General features: G+C 35.7%; 7 protein-coding genes across 7 annotated transcripts; 2 read left to right on the forward strand and 5 right to left on the reverse strand.

Annotated features, from left to right (window-relative positions):
• Window positions 1–198: 198 nt before the first annotated feature.
• PHYBLDRAFT_179014 (glycosyltransferase family 49 protein) lies at window positions 199–2,612 on the reverse strand (the record flags this gene model as incomplete). The annotated part of the gene is made up of 5 exons (XM_018438080.1): window positions 1,806–2,612; window positions 1,501–1,707; window positions 726–1,278; window positions 464–602; window positions 199–372 (listed from the first exon to the last, which is right to left on the reverse strand). Exons 1-5 carry the CDS (start codon window positions 2,272–2,274, stop codon window positions 199–201), a joined length of 1,542 nt encoding a protein of 513 aa, XP_018297240.1. The 5' UTR covers window positions 2,275–2,612.
• Window positions 2,613–3,195: 583 nt separating this feature from the next.
• On the reverse strand, window positions 3,196–4,143 carry PHYBLDRAFT_15374 (hypothetical protein; the record flags this gene model as incomplete). The annotated part of the gene is made up of 1 exon (XM_018433238.1): window positions 3,196–4,143. One exon carries the CDS (start codon window positions 4,141–4,143, stop codon window positions 3,196–3,198), a length of 948 nt encoding a protein of 315 aa, XP_018297241.1.
• A 2,012-nt stretch (window positions 4,144–6,155) lies between these two features.
• On the reverse strand, window positions 6,156–7,776 carry PHYBLDRAFT_139237 (hypothetical protein; the record flags this gene model as incomplete). Its single annotated transcript, XM_018430184.1, has 6 exons — window positions 6,156–6,400; window positions 6,469–6,784; window positions 6,879–6,980; window positions 7,030–7,148; window positions 7,250–7,405; window positions 7,752–7,776. 6 exons carry the CDS (start codon window positions 7,774–7,776, stop codon window positions 6,156–6,158), a joined length of 963 nt encoding a protein of 320 aa, XP_018297242.1.
• Window positions 7,777–9,165: 1,389 nt separating this feature from the next.
• PHYBLDRAFT_179015 (hypothetical protein) lies at window positions 9,166–9,950 on the forward strand. The gene is made up of 3 exons (XM_018438081.1): window positions 9,166–9,338; window positions 9,413–9,484; window positions 9,561–9,950. The coding sequence occupies exons 1-3, from the start codon at window positions 9,214–9,216 to the stop codon at window positions 9,604–9,606; spliced, it is 243 nt and encodes an 80-aa protein (XP_018297243.1). The 5' UTR covers window positions 9,166–9,213; the 3' UTR covers window positions 9,607–9,950.
• Window positions 9,951–12,328: 2,378 nt separating this feature from the next.
• On the reverse strand, window positions 12,329–13,552 carry PHYBLDRAFT_139239 (hypothetical protein; the record flags this gene model as incomplete). Its single annotated transcript, XM_018430185.1, has 2 exons — window positions 12,329–13,371; window positions 13,453–13,552. 2 exons carry the CDS (start codon window positions 13,550–13,552, stop codon window positions 12,329–12,331), a joined length of 1,143 nt encoding a protein of 380 aa, XP_018297244.1.
• A 494-nt stretch (window positions 13,553–14,046) lies between these two features.
• PHYBLDRAFT_97869 (hypothetical protein) lies at window positions 14,047–16,088 on the reverse strand (the record flags this gene model as incomplete). The annotated part of the gene is made up of 4 exons (XM_018444034.1): window positions 14,047–14,140; window positions 14,212–15,214; window positions 15,483–15,732; window positions 15,846–16,088. Coding segments are annotated over 4 exons (1,590 nt in total), but the record flags the coding sequence as incomplete, so codon positions are not given.
• A 760-nt stretch (window positions 16,089–16,848) lies between these two features.
• On the forward strand, window positions 16,849–17,879 carry PHYBLDRAFT_157180 (hypothetical protein). The gene is made up of 4 exons (XM_018433579.1): window positions 16,849–17,107; window positions 17,209–17,387; window positions 17,474–17,555; window positions 17,727–17,879. The coding sequence occupies exons 1-4, from the start codon at window positions 17,054–17,056 to the stop codon at window positions 17,757–17,759; spliced, it is 348 nt and encodes a 115-aa protein (XP_018297246.1). The 5' UTR covers window positions 16,849–17,053; the 3' UTR covers window positions 17,760–17,879.
• Window positions 17,880–18,590: the final 711 nt, after the last annotated feature.

The raw sequence follows: 18,590 nt of genomic DNA on the forward strand, positions 1-18,590 counted from the left end.
GGTGTACTATCTTATAACCTTTTAGAAGATATATATGTATATTCTTTCTTTTGGTTCAATATTATATATATATATATACTTCTTTAATATGCTTGTATGTATTTTGTAATTTGTATAATTTTTTTTTAGATTAATATTATTATTATTATTATTCTTTTCTTTCTATCTCTTTAAGGTTTCTTTTTCTTCATTTTTTGTCTATTCTGCTTTGCCTATCAATCCTTTGCCCCAGTTTTGAATTACACGTGAGCACTGAGTTCTGATGTGCTGTGATCTGGATCCCCTCCAGAGACCGAGTGCGTCAAGTTGCCTTGCATAATGTACACACTTCTCCCAATAGAATTTGGCATACAGGCGACTCTCAATCACATTCTAAACATAAAGCTAAGTACATCATCCCAATATGCATTTCAAAGACTATCTTCTTTCTTTTGATATAAATATAGCTCAAGAGAAAACTTACATCGAAATCGGTCAATACACTATCCTTATTCTCAGGTAATTGGACTACGAAATCGTCAGGAAGTACCCAGAATTTTGCACCTGTCAAATAACTAGAGAACCGACATGCCGATCTACTGTCAAGGAATCTTTCGGCGCACCTAAAAGAGAATAAGAGAAACTATTAATTACATCAACGACAAAAAAGAAAAAAAAGAGGTTTCTCTTCTTATTCATATCCCCCCCTCTCACTCTTTTTTTTTGGCTCTGCTTGTATTCCTCACCATGGCTGAACTGTCTTGCTTTCAATCACAACTGGCTCATAGTGAAACTCATACTTTTCAACTAAATAAAGTATATCTGCATCCTTCCAATGTGTCATATTTGTAGGTCCTTGATTGGTCTTCCAGTGTTTGTCTATCATGATCATCTCCTCTTCCTCAACTAATTCCAGTAAACGAGCCTTGTGGTGAGGCACGGTGTAGCTCTCCTTGTCGTACCGAGGGAACCCAAAGGTAGGAACCACAAGCACGTCGCCTTCCCGAAGTACCTTTACAAATGTCGCTTGATTGGCTTCGAGGGTCTTGCGGAGATTGGTGCCTGGGACCATTGAATTGGGCATCTCCACAATAAATTCTGTGCGTGCAAACAAACGCGCAAGATTTCGTTCGGCATTACGGGACAATAGGACGGATGGTTGACGGCCCCCGTGGCGAGACAAATGTATATCCAGACGGGTGGCGAGTTTGGGATTTTCATTGTATGCAGCACGAATCTTGCTCATTTCCTGTAAGCCATCCTTGTCATCCTTTACCTGCAATGTAGCTGATACAGGACCTACACACCCACACACCCACACACCCACCCACACACACACACACACACACACACACATATATATATATATATATATACAGATTATAAGAATAAGAATAACAAAAGGAGAGGATTTTTTTTTGTCAATTATTGTGAGTTTAAATGACTCTTTTGGTGATATTAAGATAATTTTCCCTTTTCTGCCTCCCTCCTTTCTCAATCTCTTTGTTTCTTTTATCTTACCTTGCCAGTGTTCCACTAAACGAACTAATTCAGTCCAGGTACCAGGTGTGACTGTGGTGATGATTGAAACATCTTCTTCAAAAGGTACTTTGGATGCCTTGAGCCAGTAAGGCTCGACAGCTTCTGCAGCTTCATAATAAGACTTTGACAGTAATTTGGCCATCTTTAAGCCATGTGACATGCCGTCCACCACCGAATATGTATCGTCTATTATTGTTATTTGGTAGATCCAATTTCATCAATATATTACACTTAATTGATTGTCTTTTTTTTTCGTTACTCATTAATTAAATATATGTATATACCTTGATTATAAGTACGTTGGGCTACCCAGTTTTCTCCAAATCTTGAATCCAATACTGGCCCAGATCTTAACCAATGCCAGCTGTGGTTAATAGTCAGGAACACCGAGAATACACAGTAGACTAGGAGTAAGAATCGAACAAGTTTTGACCGATACAATGACATGATCTTGGATTTTTTTTGGGTTCCTCCAAATGCCACACCATGTTTGTCGTGAGGTAACAATGGTCCTCCTGCAGGATCTAAAAATGAATCGATGCGGTAAATCCACTGTTGACACTTGAGTTTAATGCTGAGCCACATTGACCCATGGCGTTGCTTGGATGACACTAATGGTACCGAAACTAATTCATTCGGTGGTGGTGGAGAAATACTTCCGAGGCGACCGAGATGAGGGCTCTTTTCGGGGTAGACGTTTGTAAGTTGAATAGATGCTCTACGTTGGTGGGATGTAGATCGTGGATTGGACATTTTTTTTTGTCTACTACTACTTCTTCTTCTGTCTTTTATCTTTTTTAGTAGAAAGGGAGGTGAAAGAGTTCCTTTCTTCTTTTTCTTCTTTTAATTTTTTATTTTTTTTAATTTTTTTTTAATTTCTAGCAGGAATGTTAGATGAAGGTCTGAAAGTATATATTACAAGTCAAGACGCAATGAGACAAGAAATTGTACAAGCTTTGTAGGTTCGTATTCGTTGTAGGTGACGTAGACGTGGCTCAAATAAACCCTTGTTATACACAGCTATATATATATATATATATATATATATACGTGTGTGTGTGTGTGTGTTTATGCGTTTATGTGCGTGTGTGTGCGTAGATAGTACTTAATATATGCTTAGTTTTGGGCAAGATTTCTCCAAATACAACAAAGCCCACGAGTCTGTATCGTATATATATGTACACAGTCAGTGCGGTGGATTTCGTCGGCTCACAAAAAAATAAGATCTGGTAGGGTATAAAGAAAAAGATAAGTCGTCGGTTAATGAAAATTTTAATATCGATAATTGAAAAAAAAAAAATAGTAAAAATAAAAATGCGTGTGTGTTGTGCCTAACATGTAAATGGCATTATTCTCCACTCTGACTTCAAATGCGTGGCATTGGCTCTCCTAGCCACGTTTTATGTTCATATGTAAAAGAAGCACCCAAAGCGGTTCGTTTAAGCCTGAGGACTCATTTGTCTTTTATTGTTTGAACGATTTTGAGATAGCAAACTTGGATATTCGTTAAATATTACTGAAGAATATTCAGCTAAAAAAACATTTATTTAAGTAAACCGCTGTGAATGCTTTTAGAAATTTATTTCTGTATTTCGTATCATTGTATAATGCCTTTTCAAAAATAAACCAGAAAATAAAAACAAAAGTCAATGTATAATCACTTTTATTTATTAGTTACTCTTCTTCTAACATGCTATGCAAACAATCCATAATCGTGCTCTTGGGAGGAGCGAGTTCAAGGATTTCTTTGCTGGTTGGGCATTCAGAGAGAGAGAACTGGCCATTCCAAGCAAGCTCGCAGCCTGCAATAATTGAAGTCAGAACCTTCTTTGGGTATCCACCAGAAGCAACGAGCTCATCAAGAAACCCAATGTCCTTGTACTTGACATCCTGCACTTTCACACCAGCTATCTGTTCAACTGCTTCCACTAGCCGTTTTCCGGTAACGTCTTCAGGACCACTAAGAGCATATTTGGCTTGGTTGTGTGGAGTGGGGTCATCAAGCGCAAGAAGGTGGGCTGCAGTGTTGCCGATATCATCTGGATTAATCAGTGCCACAGGAGCATCGGCATTCAGAATGAGCTTCAATGTGTCTTGATTTCCAGTTTTTCGGTAGCTCTTGATCCACTCTACAGAGCTAGGGAGGTAGGAAGCAGTAAAGATACTTGGTCGGAGAGATGTCCATTGCAAATTCTTGAAATCTGGCTGAGACAGCAAGGTTTCGATTGCCCAATGTGAGCGACCGTAGAATACAGGACTGACAGGGCCTATGAATTTTAAGGCTGTTGAGATCTTCACTACGTATTGGACTCCGGCTTGTAGTAAGGCAATGTAGAATGCAGATTCGTCTACGAATTGATGTGGCAAATTATGCGGAGCTATGAAAACCCTGACCACTTCTTGTTCCTTAAGCCAATCTGCATCGATTGTAGTCCAATCTTTCTCTTGCATCTCCACATTAGATATTTTGGCGAGTTTCTTGGAAATGGGACTGTCTAAGGAGCGGGTCAGACCAAGAATTCGATACTTGGTATTCTTGGATTCCAATAGTGCGGGGAGAGTATGGATAACACTTTTGCCAGTGTTACCGGTAGCGCCAACGACAAGGATAGTAGGAGCCATGTTTTGATGATTAAGGTTTTCTTTTGTTTTATAGTTTTGTGTTGGCTATTTATAAGGGATTTAGAACTGGGGTTTAAAGGGTTGATTATTAATTAACACCTTTTTAATCACCATTTATGGGAGAACACGGATTAGTTTCTCCTATCATTACCATTGACAGAGTTTCACTGTAATATATGTCAGAATTTAAACCTCCGTATTTCGACTTTCGTCTATAAGGTGAAAGTATTTTATCTTATTGCAAGTTTTTCTAGGTCTCGCGTGCTATGGCATGTAAGGAGTCCCAATGAGAGCTACAGAATAAATGAACCGAGATATTTTTTTTTTAAAAAAAAAGAAATCTCCTACATATAAAGGGGAAAATGAAAAAAGTAATAATAATAATACTTAAAGAGTATTTGACAAGGCATGACAAGAGAGCCCGAGAACAAACCCCTCATTAGGGAGGAATCTTTGGTCGAGAATTTACGCGACTTGCTTATTTATTTATTTTTGGTATTCTAGAAATTCAATACTTAGTCATTGGTATTCCAGTAATTTTGTACCTTTGGAGGATCGATATTCTTATTTGAAAGTTCCAGATATTTAAATTCATCAAAGAGAAAGAAAATCAAATTGTGCTAAAAATATGATTGAAAACATTGGGATCAAATAGTTCCAGTACGCGCTTTAAGTACTGGGATCTTTAGCAAATATTACAAACTACTTCAAAAAAGAAAGAAAGGTATATTTTCCATAAATGAAGCAGAGAAACAATAAAAGAAGTTTGTAAACCAGAAGATTCCAGAGCAGTATAAGAACTCGAGACGGAATAAGTCGATCAGTTAGATATTTATTTATTTTTTTGCTGTAGACATTTCTGACACGGTGTGTGTTCTTTTGGTTCTGCTCAGGCCACAAATATCCTGCAAGAAGTATGACGCTCTTTTCATGATTTACTTCAACTCCCTTGCACAAGGCATACCCCTGTTCATTTTATTTTACCACTGGTACTGCTTGAGAAGAGCTTTATAGTAAAATAGTACAGATTTCTCTGGTATAAAAGCCTTCAGATGGAATAATATTAAAATACTTATCCTTATCTGTTCTTATCTTATTTATCAAATCCCTTATTATCTTGTTTATACATCTATTCCATTGTCACTGTCTTATAATCACCCTTCGCGATAGTTATACGCATACTTGTTGATATATTTGTCCTTTCTATACATATTTTACTACATCTCCTTATTGTTGGGTAGACCCGAGCGTTATCACAGTAATTTATCCCTTTAATATAAATATACTAGGAGCTTTGCTCCCCCCTCCGGGGGGGGGGGGGGGGCATTTGGCTACGTTAAGTTCTATGTAACTGTTCCCTACTGGTAATAGTGTACGGCACACAATTACCAAGTAGTATAGGTTTTTACATTTTATTTTAGTGAGAAATAGCAAGTAAATTAGAGAACACGTGACCGATTAGAAGGGCTAAATCACATGATCTCTAATTTCATCCTGTCTTTCTAGTATGATGATGATGATGATGATAATGCCTTATGAGCTTGTTGGAAACTCTCATTTATTATTATTTTTCTGACAACGTTGCACCACACCAAGTCAATACTTTTTATTTCCATACTAATCTTTTTCCTGGCGGAAAATGTCGTTTGATGTATATTTTAGCTAAACGAACAGACTAGTCTTTAAAATACTTACGGTAGAGTGTATTATTTTTGAAGCCCAAAATTTTCTGCTGCATTATGTACCTGAATATTTTTTATCAAAAATAAAATTAAAAAAAAGCTTAATTGGCTCAAAAATATTGACAATTCTTGATCCTATCTATTATATCCTTGCAAAATATATACATTATTCATCTACGTCCCTGTGTCTCATGAATGTAATTTTTAAACCAGAAGTTCGTATTGTTCACCATAATATGAACCAAATTATTCGAAAAGGAGAGGAAAAATAATAATAGTAATAATAATACTTTATTGGTCAAAACCCATTGGAAAAAAAAATACTTTTTTTTAATAAATTTTTGCAATGTTCATCAACATCCACCAGAACATGCCGAATTTTGCAACATTGAGGAACTTTTGGTTATTGGAAGACCCGACGAACAAGTGAATATCAACAGCTTGAACTATGTTGATGTCATCTTTGTTGACTTCGACCAGGCCTCCAAGAGGCAGAACCACAATGTTGTTGTAATTGTCTATTACTACGGCTGGGGTATAATGCAATTTACATTGCTGCTCGGAACAATTTGATACTTTTGCATAAAGAACGCCTTCCTCATTCTGTCTGCAGAGTCTCTTGGTTGACCGATCTTTATCTGACCAAGGAAGAATTGACCATTTGATTGAAAAACACCTCCAAGTGTATCACACAAAGTGAGAGTCAACAACCCGGAATTGTCACTGTTGACACGAGAACCAAAGAAATGGAGATTAAAGCCTGGGAAATTGACAGGGGCCAGCTTGACAAAATCACCAATTGAACTTCTCACAGATCTTGTTCCATTACCAGCTGGTCTCTCCACGACATACGATCCGCCATTGCAAAGATGCCGACAGGTGAATTGGTTTCCGAATCTTGTAGTGACGTCTCGAGAGATGGAATGGCGGTTGGTCTTAAACAAATGCTCGCGGATGAACTTGTTAAATTGTTCGCCATTTTCAGTTTCGTATTGCAGCACAGAACCAAAAAAAAAGACCAATTATATCAGTGATATGATGCAGAAGGTGGACTTTTGGCTTGAACGTGGAGTCTTGCTTAGGAAATCCTTCCCGGAGAAGCTGGACATCCAATTGAAAAAGCAGATCCGTTACATCAGTGACAGCGTGTTTTATCTGGGCAATATAATTAGTCGAAGCACCAGTCGATTACACGCATGTACACCAAAGACGACAGGCGGCCTAATGGATGCAAGACTTGAATCAATTCCTTGAAATCGCGTCCAACAAAGGAACCAGTGTGGCGAAGCTTGTTCCTGAATGTTCGGCTGTAACTCTTACATGCTTTTTAAGAGTCTAGAGCTTCCTGGAGACTTTTATTTTCACTTGCGGTCAACATATTTTGTTTACAGAAGAAGATCCACAAGTATTTATTTAGTTGGGACCAAGAGGAATTATGTAAAGGGTTTCGACAGGCATGCCCTTTGGTAAGGATGGATCAAAGGCTTTGAGTCTAAGAGACTCCTTGTACCCATCGAGATGTAGTGCTGGCCAGGAATCGGCATTGGCGAACTCGGGCAAGAAGGACTTTGGTCTTTCTTCTGGCCCACAGTGGGTTCAACCGGAAGACAAGGCATCAAATAAGAAGGAGGGGTTTATAGCTTATCCCAAACGAGCCGAAAGTATGAGAAAATTCTAGGAATATGATCCAGGCTATCATAGTCTATTTTGGTGTTCGTGTTCGTGTGTGTGTGTTTTTTTTTTCGTCAAATTGCTTAAGAGTTTTCATCGGGTAGGTCAAAATTTGATTGATAACTGCTCAACAGTAACAACAACAAAACCCTGGTTATTATTTATTTTACTATGACATTAGTCATCTTTACTTACAATGAAACGTGATTATTACCTTTTTCTTCTTAATCATATGCCTCATTTCCATAAATGTACCGGGAAATTCGAACATTGATTCCATTAGAGTCGATTCATTATAGCCCTTCAGGTTGTTGGTGGTAATGGTAATGGAATTAGTTTTTTTTTTTTTTTTTTAAAAAAAAGGACCATCAGAAATTGCAGGTTTAGTGTCGAGGTAACTTCAATATGATATTTGTTGTATTTAAGTTTACCTTTTTTTTTTTTGAAAAGAGTTCTCATACTCTTTTGTTTTATTAGGATGGTTTGTCCGTAATGGTTTCAAAGTCTGTGCAGTGGTTTAAAGATATTATGGCTTGTACAGATTGTGCACATGAAGGTTGTCTTGTCAGCAGTCTTTTGGGTAAAGTTGTCTTCCATGCTTCAAAGAAAAATGTGGGAGCAAAAGATGTAGAAAGAAAAATAATTAATTCGAGATAAATAAATAAAATTTGTAACCAGTCTTTATGCTCTCTAAATTTTGAAACAATTATATATATGTATATTTTCAATAATTGATCTATTTCTCCCCCTGATTTTTTTCATTCATTTTAATTTCCATTTAGAGTAGATGTTGTGGGTATTTTTATTCTCCGACATGGTTACTGAGAAAAGAAAAAAAAAATTGTTGTAGTTTGCTGGTGGGATGGGTGTGTGTAGTATTAATTTAGAGACAGACTTTCCCACCTATCTTTTTTTTTTGTTCTGACTTGTCTGGGTTTGGATTACAACGGGCACAAAAATATAAGTCAGCCAGGATAGTTCTTCGGGCTATTTTTCTCCTTTATTTCTTCTTCACTCATTCTACTCACACTTTTGGTTTTTTTTTTTTCACTTTGATTCTTTGTGTATATATATACTTTTGGCAGTCTATTCTATCAGATTTCCCGATTAGCCACGCTATGTATTGCCTTGTTGAGATACTTTTTTTTTTTACGAAGATCAGGATTGCCCTGAACGGACAATTGATATAAATTTGTATTATTGCTGTTATTATGAATTACAAGATAATATATATATATATGTATATATATATTGATCTCTGGGTCTAGAAAAAAGAAAAAGAAAAAAGTCAAATGAGTAAAGAGGTACTTGTTTATGTACAAATATAGATAGATAGACGCACCTGAATAGTTAAATAATTGCTTAGCAACTTGTGGATATAATTAACCCAAATGATGACTATAACAAGTGTATTTATCAATATAAGATCAAAAATAAGCCATTTGTTGTTGTTGTTTTTTTGATCTATAAATCATATAGTTTAAATAAATAAATAAAATAATAAAATAAGAATAATCAAGCCAAGCCAAGCATTTTATTTATTTTTCTTAGTTATAAAATAAATCTGATAAATATTATATTTGCCGCCAGTATAAATCCTATTCGAACGCTCGGACTGTCAAATTCACCTCTTCTTCTCTTACCCTTTTTTTTTTCTTTTTTCTTTTTTCTACCCCTTCAACCAACCTCATCACCACCATAACTACCGTCTATTCCAATGTCTTACGCTCCTCAGCAGAACGGTCCTTACTACCAACCTCCTCAGCAAGGTTATTATCCTCAACAACAACCTCAGCAGGGATACTACCCTCCACAACAAGGTGGTGGTTTCTACCAGCCAACGTAAGTAATCCTGATATTGTTATCACTCTTTTAATAACAATTCGATATGCTTTCTTCTATTTGATGTCTTTTAGTCCTCCTCCTCAGACAATTTATGTTCAGCAAGCACCACCACAGAGACAGGATGATGGCTGTTGTACTGCCTGGTAATATATAAATCAATCAATCAACCAATCAATATATATTTATTTATTTATTTATTTATTTATTTTTTGTGCTTAGTTTGGCTGGTATGCTGTGTTGCTGTGTACTGGAGGAATGTTGTTAAATCCTTTTGTCATACATTTTGCCCCACGCCCTCTGTAAACTTTTGGAGACTTTGCTGTTCTATTAATTACTAGACACAAAAAAGAAAAAAGAAAAAAAAAGACATCATCTTTACTAGATACAGGGACAAGAATCAGAGTAACCCTCGCTCTCTTACACACTGTCTCTTTACAAACATACTTCTTTACCTCTTGGTTTGTTTGTCATATTTCCCATTCGTTCCGTTCCTTTTATACTCTCTAAACACCTCTATTTTATTTTTAATTTTTAAAACCCCCCTTATATTGGTTTTTCTAATATATTTTTTATATATTTTATATATATATATATTTCTATCTATAATAATCATATCGGAGTCGTATTTCCTTTTATCCTACAACTGGATAAAGCAGAGATATTTAAACATTTTGAGTTTACCTTTTTGAAAGTAAAAGAAACCCTATATTAATACTGATATTAATAATGACTGGATAATGATAATGGCAATTTTTAATACCAATATCAATATCAGTAATAAAGACAATAACTTGTAACTCTCTCTCTCTCTCTGTGTACATTAAATGAATGGTAATAATCAAAGATAAACTAAAGAGAGAGAGAGGATCTTCTTTACTGCAAAATAAATAATAAGAAAGTCTTTGGAAAGTTATAGCAATCCTTCTCTTTTAATTATTCACTATAATGGTCTAGTTAGGACTTGTATTCCAATAAAGTCTATAGATCAATTATTTAACGTTTCCTACCACGAGTACCAAATTTACAGTCTTAATTCTGCCAGACCTTTTTTGTATTTATATATTTTGATCTTCCTTTAGTATTGTTTATTCAGGTCCGTCTTCTTGAAAACAAAGTTGTAAGCATATTATATAAGTACTTTATTAAATTATCCTTGTTGATACCAAACAGTCGACAAAATAAAAATAAAAGGCTATTTTGATCAAACAAGATCCACAAAAGGTTTAAAACCCTTGGTCATTAAAAGAATAAAAAAGAAAAGAAAAGAAAAGAAAAGCCCTTTCCAAGCTTTAATATTATAACTTGTATATCTTTGTTTATTTGCTAGAAACATTCTCCAGGTTTTACTGATCGTGGATTATGGTTGGGTCAGGATCATTGCCCTTTACTATAGGCCGGGAAGCATCTGACCAAATCACTTGTAACCCCAATCCTCAGCTGTCATACTAGATCTGGCTCCGACTCTGGCTATTGCTCTGGCTATTGCCACCAAAACCCAACCTATTCTTCATCTGTCCAACTGTCATATTTGTCCTGGCCACTGGAGCATAAGAACCAAAGACGGTTACACAAATATAGTTACTGACCGTTTCTCTACAAACTCTCTATTATTATTCTTTTATTTTACATCAACATGTGCCAAGCTACTTTGGTAATAGCATCCCATAGCCCTCAAATGCATCTCACTCTTAGACTCAAAACAAAGAACAATATTTATCAGTAATACTCCGTTTAATATCTCTTTAATGATTCATCTAATCGTCAATTGAGGAATGTTCAAGATGACTTTGAGCTCTACTGAGGAGAAGATGCTTGTTTTTACAACAAAAGAAAAGAAATAAAAACAAGCAATGCCTCTATATAAGAATTTTTGACAACTCAAGGCATGGTATTGAATGTGAAAGAAAAGTAAGGAGTAATAAATATAAATAAAATATCTTTTTTTTTTTCGTTTTATTAATTTCTAATGCTGAGTAACTCTATATCTCACGGCCGTTTACAAATCTGCACCCTTGATTTTTTTTTAACGCAAAGATACACACAAAAGAAAAAGGCTCTTTGTTATCAGTATTAGTGTTATCTTTATACGTATATATAGATACCAAGACGTGGATATCAAAATCCTATGCAGGGACACTTTAATTGTATGTGTTATTTTTAATAGCTATTAACGATCGTCTTTATCTTTAATTACTGATAAGTAAATACAAATTTTTGTTTTCTCTTTAGGGTGTCTTTGGTACGATTGTGTCTTTAGGATCTACAAGAATCAGCTTGACGTTTCAAATGCAAATACAAATATAATAATCACAATCACAATCATAATCATAAAACAATAACAAAAGATTTATAAATTCTATAGTAGGTTGGCCTAGAACCTTTTATTACCAATTATCAATATCTTCTTTCTCTTTCTAATAAAACAAGCTATTTGACTAAATCGAATTTTTTTTAACAAAGCACTTGATAACCAAGGCTCTTGATGTCTCTTATTCTCATTTACCTTATTAATTGATTTGTTTTCTTTTTGTTTGTTTTTTTTTGCGTTTACCCGTTTAATTTACCTCTTGAACTCTATTCTATCGCACTCCACTTTGCACCCTACATCCCCTCTTTTGTTTCTCTCCGTGTCCGTCTCTGGATCTGTATCTCTATTTTGGTAACACACGCACATACACATATATAAAACTAAAACGAAAACGATATGCAATTGCTTTATTGGCTTACTAAGTTAAGTTACAAATGGTCTATCAATGTAAGCTGCATGCTCTCCTGATCTATGATAATGCCAAACATTGTGTACAAAAAAAAGGGCCTTTCTTGTTTATTGTATTAGAAGAGATGATGCAGTATATTTCTTTCTTTCTGTCTGTCTGTCTGTCTGTCTTTCTTTTTATATAAATAAATAAAGAAATAAAGAAAAAAAAAACATAGTATTTTTTGGTGTAATGAGGGTATAATAAGATAAAGTAAAGAAAAACAAGAATCTATAAAGTAGTAGAAGTAGAAGTAGAAGTAGGATTTGCCATGAACCATTCAGATAAATGTTGATATCGTGCTTGACATCGTCGCAGTCCCATTGTATTACCCATTGCAGTATCCATCACAGTAGACTTGGAATGGTCGTGTTGTTGTTGCTGGTTGTAAAGGTGGAGGAGGTTATGATTTTGATTTTGATTGTGGTTGTTACTGTTGTTGTTATTGTTGTTATTGTTGTTATTGTAGTTCTGTTCATCATCTTGCAGCATGGCCGATAAGAGTGAAATAGATTCAGTAGCCTTGACCGTCTGTTTCTCAAATGTGTAATCTGTTTGCTGCAGGTCGGATACGCACAAAGAGCTCTCCGAAGAATATGCACAACCACCATAACCATCCTCACTCATTTGCCAATAATAATAATCTTCGTTCTTATCATTCTTATCCTCGTCCTCATCCTCCTTCTTCTTATTATTATTAAGATCATTATTGATGTTGCTATTGCTGTAATAATAGTACAAATCATCGTCTTCGTCACTACTGGTCATGTAGCTGTCCAAAGATTCCACATCGTCTGACTGGTCAATGTAGAATTTTGATCTTATCGGCGACGGCGCACCTTGTCCAAACTCTTCTGTATCTTCTTTTTGTGTCTGTATTTGTGCTTGTGCTTGTGTTTTTGTTTTTGTTTTTGTTTGTGGTGATGCTAATTCCGGCACTGGTGGTACTGGTGCTGATGATAGTGATAATGATAATGATAGTGATAATGGTGGCGGTAATGATGATAATGATGATGATGATGATGATGACGATGATGGTGTTGCTTGTGCTTGTGCTTGTTTGCCAATCCAATCATGGCTGATATTATTTGGTGTTGGCTGGGATGGAAAGGTTGGAAGAGAGCGCGTCCGGGTGAGCAAAGGAAGGCTGTCTGGGAGTGGAATAGGTTGATGGGGTGCCTTTGGTCTACGAAGAACTGCTTGTCGATACCACAACCGCCAAGAGATGTTTTCGATACGTAGTCCTTGTACATTCTTTTTACATTTTGAGAATACTAATCCATTTACCAATCCGTTAGTCAATGATTCTACACCACCTCTTATTTGACTATATAGTTATCATCTGTTGTCATTACCTGACCAAAGCAGAGACAGTTCAAGATGTCCTCCCCACAAAGCATTTGGTGCGTGTGTTCCCATCATCAAAAGATGGCCTTCTATCATAGGATTTGTCATGGCAGAATGACTTTCTTTACAGTATTATCGGTATTTGTAAGAGTAAATCGTTGCCAATTGGTATTAAAGAAGTAGTTGAAAAAGAAAAAGAAGAAGAAGAAGAAAGAAGAAAGATTTTTTTTTTCAAAAATAAAATAATATAAAATATATTTATATAAAAGGTATTCAAAGGAGGGGGGAGTAATTTTGGTCCCCCATCTTTTATAGAAATACAAGTTGAAAAAAAAATCTAAAACATTATTTAATGACCGACTCCACACATTGGGGAAACTTGAATATCCCCAACCACTTGGATTTCACTCTCTTAATATTAAACAAATAATCAGCATAATCATCATAATATAAATATATATATATATATTTGCTTTTTTTTTAATTAAATTATTAAAGCAAAAATATTCAGCCACGGGAAAAAGAGAGAGAGAGAGAGATTAAAAGCCTTAACTCCTTTGATAGATAAACCACAACTCTCCAATAATTACACTACTTGCACCCAAGGCAAGAACAGGTAATAAAATCAAATTCCAACCAAGGAAATTACGGTAGCCAAGTACATGGATATTCTTGCTCTTCAAGATGTGATCAAACCTAGATCAACCCAACCAAGAAAATATTAACAATTGGTCTTTTTTTTTGTTTTGTTTTGTAATTGTACTTACATAATACCAGCAAGACTTCCTACAAGCGTCAGACATGCACCCAGGTTGCTTCCTACAATAAGTCCCAACAGAACACCTTGCATAATAACTGGGGATGTGACTCTGGAACTGAAATTTGGATGCTGGATTATTCTTGTTAACAAGATGGTCATGGGTAGGTTGTTCAGCAGCTGACAAGCTACAATCGACACAAATGTCACTCCATAGACTGCCGTCACATAGTTTAAAGTAAACACCACCAACCCTTTGGCCAGAACCCCCACCCATCCAACCAAAGACAGTCCCTCGACAAGCACAAACATCCCCAGACTAAATGGCAAGATTGCCCAGGGCATTCTTTGTATAACCGCAAATACAGTCGGCCAGCGGTACCCAAGTCTCTTGATCCGTTGTCCAAGTCTGCGCTGGAACGACCGATGCAAACCAACTGTCTCTCGAGGAGCTGTCTCGGCCCTTGTAGCAGGCAGTGACTGAAGACCGATACTTCGGTTGCTTAGGCTACCCCGGCTGCTTCTACGTGTCCTGTCGATGCTGTCAATCGTGCCGTTATTAACTGTACTACTGGTGCTGATGTCGATGTCGATGTCGATACTACCGGTCACCGTCGAAAGCCCATTATTACTGTGCATCCACTTGATGCTTCCAAGGTCATACAAGAAATCTCTCACTAATGTTACCACAGCAAAAGGAAGTGTCACCATCCACACCGAAACTCCAGCAAAGGAAGTGCCGACCAGTGTAGCAAGACAGCAGGCCAGCAGAACCGTGCCAAACACAGCCCCCTTTGGATCCAACAGAACGCTGTTTGGGCTCGCATCAGGTGCAACGATCTGGCGTGGAAGATAGACTGGATTGTTAAACATCACGCGCAAGACACAATATGCCAGCAAAAGTGTCACTACTGTCGGAAGTAACATCCAGGCTGAGTATTCAATAAAGCTTATATCGTAGGCTTCCGACACAATCACATTTGTGGGATTGCCAATGTACAACGCCATGGATGCTGTAAAGATGAATTGAGTTCATTGTGTGCAAAACTGTGCACAATTGTACATTTCATTCATCTATTCCTTCTTTTTTCTTTTAGGTGTTTGATATATATATATATATATTAAAAAGAAAGGTCTTTTATTATTATTATTATTATTATTATTGTGCTTTGAATTTTACTCTCTTTTATCTCTCTTTCTCTCTTTTATATATTCTCAACTTCTTTTCTGCTCTTCTTTATTTATTTCTTTTTTTTTTTAGTTTTTTATTAAGTACATTACCAATATTCGCTGTTGTGAATTCACTCACTAGAAATGCTGTGGGATTGATACCAGACACTCGGGTAAAATACGATAAGAATACTGTTCCAGTCAAGATCACCACATCATTACTTGTCAGACCACTCATTAGGCTGGTGAGGCAAAAAAAGAGTGTGAATGCCAATATTCCTCGATTTCCAGCCTTCCGAGACACCCAAAAGGCAAGGTACTGAAATAAACCTGTTAAATCGAGAGAAATGCAAATATATGCCTACGAAAACAAAAAACAAAACAAAAAAAAAACATATATATGCACATGCATACATATACATATACATATATATTTAGTACACATACAGTTATATATATAGCTCATGTACGCACAAGAGAATAGAATAAGATAAGGATCGCATAAGGCTGAATTCCCATTGAACCAATACACCCATCTCTAACAGTCGTAATGGGAATGGCTCTGATGATGAGTAAGATAAGCACCCCAAGAGGAGGAGAAGTGGCGAGATTGAGACGAATATGAGTCTGACGAAAGAATGGGATTTTGAAAGGTCGAATGACTGGTACAATTGATAACAGGAATATAACCAAGGTAACCCATGAATAAGCGTCAAGGCCACGGTCTTCCATCGAGCCAAAAGATATTATATGTATATGTATCTGTATCTATATCTATCTATATCTATATCTATCTATATATATATAAATCTTGTACGACTTATTGTTACTACTATTATTATTATTTTTGGATTTTAAAGAAGTATAGAAAAGTACGTGACTGTGAAGAAATGGATTTCAATTAAATTTACACAAGAATGTAATATTCCTACAGTGCGATTTTATCTTTGGTTGTCATGGTGTGTGTTTGTATGATTTGTGTAGTAGACTTTTTGCGTGTGTGTATATATAAAAAGCAGTATATTGTGACAGTAAAAGAAGTTAGTGCTGTATTACACTCAATATCCTTATATATAATAAAGAAAGAAAGAAAACAAGAGCTGGCTTCATTGTTGCTTAATTAGTGAAAGAAATTGATTGTGATATTTCTTTATTTCAAAATTATATATATATATATATATGCTTTTATAAGCATTACTATACTTTGGGTGATGGCTATAGTGATAAAGGTGATGATGATGACGATGACGATATTGATACGGTTTGCTTTGCCTTACTTTGCCTTTTTTTTATATTGGTATATGAAATTATATAAATAATATATCTTTGTGGGTAATATCTAGTGACTGTGAACGGGATTTTTTTTTATATATATATTTTTTCTTACTTTGAAATGCAACTCCTCTTGGGACGCGGGGCCAAACCAAGGGAGAACAAGTCCTCTCGTCCCTTGGATTTTTTTTTGTTCCCTTCTTCTATTTTATTGGTCATGTGGTTAAGCGATAGTCAAAGTAATAGGAAATAAAATAAAATAAAATAAAAAGCAAAAAAGCAAAAATAAAAGCAAAAGCAAAAATAAGAAACGAAATAAAGAATGCAAAACAATACACAGAGTCAATAGGACTTATCAACACAAGTTAATAGAGATTGGTGTCGGCCTTACAGCGTTTGGCTTGTTCTTTATGCTCTTGGGCGTGATGATGTTCTTTGATGGTGGTCTGTTGGCAATTGGCAATGTAAGTGTTGACAATGAGATGATGCAATCTACTTACACCATCGTACACCACTACCACAAAACGCACAACTATAAATGTATTGTATAATATCCAACCAACAGGTCCTGTTTCTGAGCGGAATTGGAGCTATCATTGGTCCCAAGAACACAGTTGTGTTTTTCACTCGACGTGAAAAATTGCGCGGATCAGCCTGTTTATTGGGTGGTATTTTCTTGGTCCTGATAAAGTTTCCATTCTTTGGCTTCTTGCTTGAGGTGTTTGGTATTCTCAACCTGTTTGGGTATGTTGTAACCTCTGTGCGCACAAAAGAAAGAATAAACAAATTGATACTGATATAAATTATTATTGTCTTTATGTTTTGTATAGTGACTTTTTCCCGGTTGTGTTTGGGTTCTTGAAGAGATTGCCTATTATTGGACCGATATTATCACAACCCTTCCTGTCGCGTGTAAGTAATCAAAACTTCTTTTTTTAAATAATAAAAATAATAATAAAATGATTATGTGTAATGAGGGCAAAACCATGTTAATCTGTCAATCCCATATTTGTATATAAAATTATGAATCTACCGCTGTATATTTATATTTATATTTATCTATTTACACATACACACGCACAGTTCATGCCGAGAGAAAGTCGGACAAGAGTATAAATTTCATTTTTGAAACGCTACATGATTAAAAAAAAGAAAAAAAAGGAATAATATTGAAACACTATTCTTTATTACTATTACTGTTGCTGATGTTGCTGTTGCTGTTGCTGTTGCTATTACAACCACAATTAATATTACTACTACTACTATTGCCATTGCCATTACCATTATACTTGTAGTGCGTGTGCGTGTACGTGTACGTGTGTATATATATATATATACATCTGCATATAATAATAAGAATAATAATGAAATGATATCATTTTGATTTATTTGGAACTAACAAAAGGTCCTATAAGTATCAAAATTTACTCTCTCTAGTGCACAACTTCCCTTGATTGTGTGACCCTGTTGATCATTATTATTAGATTAATATCACCTTCAAGTCTGATGATTCGTTTAAATATACAAATTTGTTACGAGCAATATAGAGATAGATAAACATATACAAGGGAAGAGAATGCTATTAATTGGCACAACAGGAGGGGTTGTTAAGTTATCTATACACTTTATATACTAGACTGTTTCAGACTTGGTGCCTTAATCTCAAACAATATATATATGTATGTAAATATTTCTTATGAGTAACGACTTGGCTTTCCATATAAAGAAGGTTACTGAGTACAAAGTCCGGGTTCGGCTCGGAAGTGGCGTGCAAGGTCCTAAGGACGACTCTTGTTAGATTGGGGGGGAGAGTGTACTGTGAGCGAATAGAGAACGTGCTTGGCTAATTCATGTGCTTGTAGCACATCTTTGAAGCCTAGAAGGTCTGTACCCCCTTTCACTCCTTTGAGATCATAGACATATGTCGATAAAGATGTGTGCAGAATA

The sequence above is a fragment of the Phycomyces blakesleeanus genome (genome assembly GCF_001638985.1).
Source record: "Phycomyces blakesleeanus NRRL 1555(-) unplaced genomic scaffold PHYBLscaffold_2, whole genome shotgun sequence".
NCBI classification, from domain to species: Eukaryota; Fungi; Mucoromycota; class Mucoromycetes; order Mucorales; family Phycomycetaceae; genus Phycomyces; species Phycomyces blakesleeanus.

Bases quoted from the DNA above. Each gene is read 5' to 3' on its own strand.
- PHYBLDRAFT_179015 (XM_018438081.1), top strand. From the start codon at position 9,214: ATGTCTTACGCTCCTCAGCAGAACGGTCCTTACTACCAACCTCCTCAG. The intron at 9,339-9,412 runs GTAAGTAATCCT...GATGTCTTTTAG, and splicing joins GGTGGTTTCTACCAGCCAAC to TCCTCCTCCTCAGACAATTT. The intron at 9,485-9,560 runs GTAATATATAAA...TTTTGTGCTTAG, and splicing joins GATGGCTGTTGTACTGCCTG to TTTGGCTGGTATGCTGTGTT.
- PHYBLDRAFT_157180 (XM_018433579.1), top strand. From the start codon at position 17,054: ATGCTCTTGGGCGTGATGATGTTCTTTGATGGTGGTCTGTTGGCAATT. The intron at 17,108-17,208 runs GTAAGTGTTGAC...TCCAACCAACAG, and splicing joins GTCTGTTGGCAATTGGCAAT to GTCCTGTTTCTGAGCGGAAT. The intron at 17,556-17,726 runs GTAAGTAATCAA...ACACACGCACAG, and splicing joins CACAACCCTTCCTGTCGCGT to TTCATGCCGAGAGAAAGTCG.